Here is an 8,347-nt window from a genome sequence, read left to right as displayed (position 1 = left end):
TCCACGCAGGTTGCAGCTGGTCTGTCCCATGTGACAGAGTGGCACACTGAGGGGCTCAACCTGTAGTGCCATTCACTGGTTGATAACAGAATTCCTACTGCTTGAGTGCAAGGCCAGCAACATATTTTCAGGTGCTGCCCCACCCCCCACCCCCTAAATTCAGGAATAGGACAAATTGTTCATAAGCTGTCTGCAGCACCATCGAGAAAGCAGACCGCCCTACTTGGCCAGGGTTTCCTCTGGGAAGGACCACACCATTCTTTAATGTTTAATTACTCTTGTTTTTTATTGTATGAAATCACTTTGTGGGGACAGTGACATAGATTGCCTTCTAAGTCATCAAAAGTGGTCTCAAGGCTAAGCCTCCAGACACAAGAATTCTGAATGTAAATCTGTCTTCTTTAATTAATAATAGAATTCATTGTGCAAGAATTTAGACAAGAAATAGTTCAAGTAAAATGGTATTTCTTAAAAACCAGCACCTCCCATAAGTCAAAGGGCATTTTCAGCCACGTGACGGGGGTGGGCTCACTTGGGTCTTTTGGTCTCTTCCCTTTCAGTCAGTAGCTTGAAGGGAGGGCAGGGTCACTGGGCTCTGACATCTCACCGGATGAGCAAGTCCTACCAACGCTACTAGGATCTCATGCAAAACTCTGATAGACACTTCGGCACAGACAACTATTAAATGTTCTCGGCCATTTGGAGGCGCACTTCTGACACTCCAGTGGCGGCTCAACAGTCACTTTGCACTGAAACTCAAAGAACGCTAAACACTCATGTCTCACGCAGGGCTTCTGCCAGGGGAAGGGCTGTGGTCACCTAATTAAAGAGTACTCTGTCACTTTATCACACAGAAACGACCACAGAGGAGCAGCGGGGAGAGGACCTTGAAAAATCACTAAAAAGTTTGACAATCTTATCCAGAAACCGCCAAAATTTTAGTGTTTAATAATTAAAAGAACTGACCAAGATGTGAAGATACCAGGTTTGAGGGATGGGGTAGGGGTACTCTAGGCTATGCAGGCTATGATAAGAATGCATGTTTTATAAACCTGTCCACACATAGGAGTTAGTTGCAGAAAGCCACTTGGTTTTCTCTTGGCTTGGGAAAACGACGTTCTGGATTCAGTGTGAAGCACCAGCAGCCTGTGGAAGGAGAAAATGGACATGAGAGTCAGCAGCAATGTGGAGGGCACAGCAGAGCCAGCTCCCCACAATCAACAACAGACGCCACAGAGTCATCTGCTGAGTGACCACTCTCCACGCACACTAGTCTAGAAAATGCCATTGTAAATAAGAAGCTTGCTTATGTGTCTGGGCATTCCGCTGTGTATACATGCAGGCGAGTGCAAGTCCTTGTGGAGGCCAGCAGAGGGCGACAGATCCTTTGGAGGTGGAGTTGCAGAGTGGTGAGCAGCCTTACGGACAGCAGGAACTGACCTTCGGTCCTCTACAAGAGCATACGAGCTCTAGCAGCCCAGCCAGTCTCCAGCCTCTTATTTAGACATCTTTATTCAGAGTTCTGACTCCACTTCCTGTTTTCATTTCCTTCTTTGTGTTTTGTTTCCTCATCAGTCAAACATGTTCAATTTTACAATCTTTTAGTTCTCAACTAATGGGATGTTCTTCCGTAACAGGGCAGAGCTCCCAGCAGCTCCAAGGCCCCTGCACACTTCACAGCTCCTCTCTGGACAGGACTGACTACGACTGAGCACAGAACTTACAGCGAGGCAGCCCAGCATGCTGGTCATTATCCTGACCTTCCCAACCCTGAATAGTGTCTTGGATTTTAAAACCACCTCTATTTCAGTCACTCAAAAGCCAGTTCCAGCCCATGCCCAGAAAATAAGAAGGGGCTAAGAATCAGACATTATATATGGTCTTGATATTCTCACACAAAATCCTTGGTAAACTTCACTAAGAAATTAAGACCCTACAGGTGGTATGTAAAATTGAGGCACACCTTTAATCCCAGCATGTGAGAGGCAGAGGCAAAAGTAGGTGGGGCTCTTTGAGTCTGAGGCTATCCTGGTCTATATAGCAAGTTCTAGGCCAACAAGGAAGGGGTGCATTAAAAAAAAGGGGGTGAGTGCTGTAAGTGCCTCTGCCCCAACAAACACAGGTGCAGGCTACGAGAAGACATTCGCTATACTAGGTGGTTTTAGAGTAAAGATGTCAACTCTACAATAAAAGTTACCAAAAAAAATTAAATAAACTCTCTAGAACTTAAGATGTATGCTCATGAAGATGGCCTGAATTCGCTGCTATTTCCAAAAACAAAACAATGAAATAATCTTTCAGTGATCAGGGCAGGACACCAAACACACATGCCCCCAAAATGCCACCATCCAGTGGTCCTCAGTGAACAGCTTCCCAGCCAGACACATGTCCAAGTCCAGGTATGTCCAATGCAGAGTGAGGCCCATCACAAAACTGTTAACTTACTTAAAATGAAACCGTCTAGGGGTTAGAGATGGCTCAGCAGTTGAGAGCACTTTTGCTCTTGGAGAAGGCGTAGGTTTGATTCCCAGCACCCTGTGGTGGCAAGTCTTGTCTGTAAGGCACACCTTTAATCCCAGCACGTGAGAGGCAGAGGCAAAAGTAGGTGGGGCTCTTTGGGTCTGAGGCTATCCTGGTCTATATAGCAAGTTCTAGGTCAACAAGGCAGGGGAGCAATAATAAGGGATCCAGGGGGTCTGGTGTCTTCTTCTGGTCTCCCACAGCCTGAGGTACATATGCAGGCAAAACACTCAGATGGAAATAAATCCTTTTTTTTTTTAAAGTATTTTTTCTCTTGCCATCATTTTGTCTCTTTTAGGTGGGAAGGTTATAGCTGACATCACCGTGTTGAGATAAGCAAGATTCGAACATGCCTGGCAGCGAGACAGTAAGTTTTAAGTAATACAACTTGGGAATGTGAATTCTACCCAAGGAATTAGTTTGGCATGGAACATTTCAAAACTTGGGAATCTGCAGGTGGGGTGGAGAGAGAGGCCTGCTGGGAAGCCACTCAGAGAAATCGATCAACAACCTCAGTCACATCTAGCGGCCACTTTCTGTGTTTTATGCTCTCTCACCTTCAACTCTTCTGGGCAGTAGGAATCTTGTTCTCGGCGTCCAGCTCTTCCACTCCAGCCTGGGTCATGAGGTCGGCGATATTCTTCTCCAGATCGTCGATTCGGCTGCTCATGTCGTCTAGTGGCACAGTTAAAGAGCCCACACACCAGCAACACCTCACTTCTGTCTCTCCCCTCCAAGCCCTGTGGACTGGTTGAAGCAACTGCTTCCCCAGTGACAGCCTGGCGGTCAGGGGTCCAAGGGAATTGGGATGAGTTCTCTTCCCTATGCCTCAGTTTCTTCAGTCGTTAATTCCAGAGGACCCGATATCCCGTTGGTAAGGAGAGAGACTGGAGGACTCAAGGAGCACTCCCAGCCAACGGTTACCACGCAAGCCCCTTTACTGGTGTTCTGGAGGGCCCCCAGCAGAAGCTTGGGTAGGTCAGCTGTGTCTCTGGCTCCTGGCACAGTCTTCCATGTTAACACAATACAGCCAAGATCAGTAAAGACATTTCTAAGTGGGGATGGAGAAATGGCTCAGCCGTTAAGAGCCCGCGAGGCTCTCGGAGAGGGACTGTGGTTCCCTGGATCCACGCTGGGCAGCTCACAACCGCCTGTAACTCGAACGCCTCTGGTCTCAGTCACTCCCAGTACCCCCTAATTAAAGATAATAAACTATTTACATAAAAAAGGCAATTTCTAAATGACTAACTGAAGTCTGTTTGTAAACCACCCATTCACCCCCACAGTTAAGAAATTGCCTCCAAATCCAAAGGATATTCCTTCCGATGATCTGGTCTGACATGATCTGAAACTTGTCTTGCATCTGCTGCAAGAGCGTCTCCACCTAAGAGAGAAAACCAGAACAAGTCAGCCGATTCCAACCTATCCTGAGACTCCCTTCCTGGGACGTGAGGACGCGGGCTGGGGGATCGGGGGGGCTCCCGGCTGGTGTGTGAGGCCTTCAGCAAGGGCCTGCCAGGCTGGTTCGGTGTCCCTGCGGGTCAGGTCGGGAGGGTCCGGGCCGGGGCCGAGGGGTGGGGGAGCCCCGCAGGTGCGCGGGCCGAGGCCGCTGGCCACACCCCACGCCAGGGCGGAGAGCCGCCCCGGAGTGTCCGGGTCTATGCGAGGCTGCCGCTTACCACCAAGGTGATGTCCTGCATGGTCTTGGGGTCCGTCTCGGCCATCTCCCCGGTGCCCAGCTTGGCGGCGATGTCTAGGAACCGTCACCTACACTTCGGTTTCTCGGCGCAGACGCCCACAAGCCGACGGTTCTCGCGACAACACGAGTCACGGGACCGCGAGGCATTATGGGCGTTGTAGTTTCTGTCATGCATCGGCAGGTCCTAGGAGGCTTCAGAGCGTCAGGTCTGCGGATAAGCTACGCCCCCAGCCCTTAGCTCCGCCTTCATCTCCCGCTCCGCTCCACCCTGCACGCTGCACGGAGCGGAAGAGGAGGAGAAAATGCCGGAAATGGGCCAAAATTGTGGGGATTAGCATTGGCTTCTTCAATGAATGTAGACATTCGGGCCTTGCAAGACGAAGCCGGTGAAAAAGCTTGCCACCAAGTCTGAAATTGTGAGTTCGGTCCCTGTGACCCACATGGTGAAGGAAGAACCCCAACTCTCACAAATTGTGTGTGCACTGCTGTGACATGCATGTCCACACACATAAACATACACACAAAATAAGAAAGTGTACTATCGCTACTGAAAAACGTTACGGGGGCTGGAGAGATGGCTCAGTGGTTAAGAGCACAAAGGACCCGGGTTCAATTCCCAGCACCCACATGGTGGCTCATAACTGTCTGTAACTCAGTTCTAGGAGACCCGACAACCTCAGACAGACGTGCAGGCAAAACACCAATGCACGCAAAATGAAAATGCATAAATTATAAAAACCAAACAGCCCCCAGAACATTAAAGTTTGAGGGTACACTGGCTGGATGCCTGCTTTTTACCAAGGCCCAGTTTTATATCCTGGCAGACAGGGCAGGAAGTATGCCCGGGCGGGCCTATAATCCTACTTACTTGGGAGGCTGAACCAGGAGGATCCTGAACTGAGTTCAAGGCCTGCCTGGGAAAACTTAGTGAGATCCTGTCTCAGAAGCAAAACAAAAACCTAACAAGCAAAAGGAATGTACCCAGTGGCTAAACACTTGCTCAGCAAAAAGAGGTCAGCACCAAATAACAAAAGAAGCTCAGGTAATCTCCCCACCACCTGGAGGGCGTATAGCATGGCAGACCCAGCTTTGCTAGTGTTTTAATGGCATGTAAATGCAACCTGGCTTCTTTCTCTCAATGATCTGGCTGCCTGGTGCTTCCATTTGTGTAGAAGAGGGGGCAGTGTCTGGAAACAGTGACCTGGGATGCTATGTCACAGGTGCCGATCTGTGTTGAGAGGATGCTGGTTCAGATAGGGCTTCCCAGGTTCCTTAGCTATGCTTAGATGGCTTGCAGGTGAAATCATTTTTAGTGACACATGCCACTCACAGTGAAGGAAGCTGGCATAGAATAGCGTGGTAATTTGAATAAAAATGGCCCCCATAGGCCCATTGGGACTGGCACAATTAAGAGGTGTGGCCTTGTTGGAGTGGGTGTGGCTTTGTTGGAGGTGTGTCACAAGGGGGCGGGCTTTGAGGTCTCAGAAGTTCAAGCCTGACCAATGTCCTGCTGCGTGTGGATTCAGGTGTAGAACTCTCAGCTCCTCCAGCACCATGTCTGCCTATGTGCTGCCAGGCTTCCTGCCATGATGATAATGGACTAATCCTCTGAACTGTAAACCAGCCCCAGTTAAATATTTTCCTTTATGAGAGTTGTTGTGGTCATGGTGTCTCTTCACAGCAATAGAAACCCTAAGACAGAGCCAATGAACAGAACAAAGGTCTTCTTTACAATTATGGACTGGGGAGGGGTGTCTCTGAGTCCAGCACACTTGTGAAGGTACTTGCTAGGATATAAGGTCTGATTGTCCCACCCTACCTTGGGGCTGTTATAGGGAGTTGAGCAGCTTAAGGAAGCTTCTAGACAGGACAGGAGGAGTGGCTGATCTCTGCGGAGCCAACACCAGCCAGAGTTCTCCATGTTCCTATGTTACAGTGAATTGTACAGACACATGGATGGTAACAGGCCAGCAGACAGTTTACAAGAGGAGAGAAACAGAGAACCCCAGAGTCCACCAGATCCAGGCTGAGGCCCAGCTCCAAAAGGGACCAGGTCTGTGACCTTCCCTATGTTATTTACTTACTGTGTGTTCTTCTGTTCTCTGCTCCCTAAAGGTAGCAGCATCTGGAGGCTTCCAGAATGCTGCTTTTTGTTGAGTGAGGACCCTAACTTCCAGTCCCACAGCTGGTTCCTGACTATTTGTCTTCATGATCCAGTAACACACAAGCCTGATCTCAGAGGACTGTGTTTTGGGGTGAGGGTGGGGTAACTCCAGTTTGTTTAGCTGGAGGAAGACTAAGTCCCATTAGCCTTGGTAACTAAGACGGGTCAGGCCTGGCCAGGGAGATGTGTGGTTCAGTTGTCTTCCTCAGCTGTCACCTGACCCCACCCTCTCCAGCCTCTCTCTCTCTCTCACCCCCAACCTCAGTTCACATGGAGGACTCCCTTCCCATGTTAGACAAGCAAAACTATTGTGTGTGCGCATGCATGTGTGTGCACATGTCCAGGAATACAGGTGCCTCAGAATCCAAAAGAGTGTTGGATCCCCTGGAGGTGGAGTTACAAACAATTGTGAGAAGCCCAATATAGGTGCTGGGAATCAGATTCAGGTCCTCTACAAGGGCCACAGGTGCTCTCAACTGTGAGCCATTTCCAGCCTTTGCCTCCTCCTCTCTTCCTCCTTTGTCTGGTAGGACACTGGCAGTTGTTGGCTCGCTTTGTGCCTCCTGACTAAATTTTTCTTCATCTAAACTGTGAACTTGACATTCTGAGTGATGACTTAATTTTCTTTCTTATACTTAAAGAGATGGGTTTTCTGGCATGTTAAACAGCCGCTTTTCACAAAGACCTCTCTACACTCAGAGCTGATGCACTCTGGGAGGCTGACAGGGAGCACACGTGAGTTTTGTTCTGTTAATGAAGCTGATGTGGACATGCAAAGACCCAGGTGTTGACCTCACCCTGAAGTTTGAACTCATTTTTAAGCTTGTCTTTCATGCGGAAGTCAGCGAACCTTCTAGCACCTTTAAAGCTTTTCCTAGATTAATTCTAAGTTGTAATTCCCTTCCCTGTGTTCAGGACAACATGGGTTTGCAAGAGCTTGCTATGGGGTGGCTTTTGGTTTACACTAGGTCATGGAGTTCTTCATACTCCATTCAATCTTGGATCTAAATAAAGGAGGACCCTAGTGTGTAGATTTTTCTTTTCTTCAGTAATGGAGATTGAACCTAGAGGCCTCAATATGACAGGTGAATGCTGGATCACTGAGCTACACTCCCCATCCTCTTGTTAAAAATTACAGTTGTTTAGGATTTTATTTTACTTTATGTAAACGTGTATGCCTATGTGTCTGTGGCACCTCATGCATGCCTGGTGCCTGTGGAGGCTGGAAGATGGTGTCGGAGCCTCTCTATGTCTTTGTGTAGGTGCCCAAGGAGGGAAGAGGTGCTGGATTTCTAGGGAGCTGGAATTGCAGGCGGCTGTGAGGCATTTGATTGGAGTGTTGGGAACTGAACTCAGGTCTTCTGTGAGAGCACTATGCTCTCTGAACCGGGAGCTGTCTTTCTAGCCCTCTGGGTGTATCTCTGAGGGAGCATCCTAGGTCTAACTAGAAGGGTGACCCACCCTGAAGGTGGGCAGCCCCGTCTCTCTGGGGGTCTGGGACTGAACATTAAGGAGCAAGTGAACTGAACTCTGCATTCACCGCTCTCTGCTTCCTCACTGTTGGAACCGTAATGTGACCAGCTGCCCCCAGCTCCTGCTGCCATGCACTCCCCACCATGATGAACTGTACCCTCAAACTGGGAACCCAAAGAATTCCTTTCTCCCCCAAGTTTCTTTTGTTGGGTAGTTTGTCTTAGTAACAAGACAGGTAACTGATACACATGTAGGATATGAGGGATCACCTTCCTAGTGATACCCAGGGTGGCTCCTGCCCATTCCCAGGCCATCCCTAACCTCTCCAGGCTTCCCCAACCTATTTCATCCCTCTTCCTCCCAGAGGATGACTTTAAATGTAAAGGAGAAAAATCACCTGTGGAACATAAAGGCTCCCGATCACAGCCCTGACCCCATCCTCCTTGCCATCACAGGCTCCATAGTAGGGAATGCAGGGCTTTGCACAGTTG

The 8,347-nt window shown here is 49.0% G+C and overlaps 1 protein-coding gene across 1 annotated transcript; it reads right to left on the bottom strand.

The window, feature by feature from the left end:
* Positions 1 to 916: 916 nt before the first annotated feature.
* Hsbp1 (heat shock factor binding protein 1) lies at positions 917 to 4,354 on the bottom strand. The gene is made up of 4 exons (XM_034523192.2): positions 4,200 to 4,354; positions 3,838 to 3,904; positions 3,078 to 3,198; positions 917 to 1,146 (listed from the first exon to the last, which is right to left on the bottom strand). The coding sequence occupies exons 1-3, from the start codon at positions 4,242 to 4,244 to the stop codon at positions 3,080 to 3,082; spliced, it is 231 nt and encodes a 76-aa protein (XP_034379083.1). The 5' UTR covers positions 4,245 to 4,354; the 3' UTR covers positions 917 to 1,146; positions 3,078 to 3,079.
* Between the last annotated feature and the right edge of the window lie 3,993 nt (positions 4,355 to 8,347).

This window comes from Arvicanthis niloticus, chromosome 18, assembly GCF_011762505.2.
Source record: "Arvicanthis niloticus isolate mArvNil1 chromosome 18, mArvNil1.pat.X, whole genome shotgun sequence".
In the NCBI taxonomy this organism is placed as follows: Eukaryota; Metazoa; Chordata; class Mammalia; order Rodentia; family Muridae; genus Arvicanthis; species Arvicanthis niloticus.
Note: the sequence above shows the minus strand (reverse complement) of the source record. Positions and strands in the feature narration are given on the sequence as shown.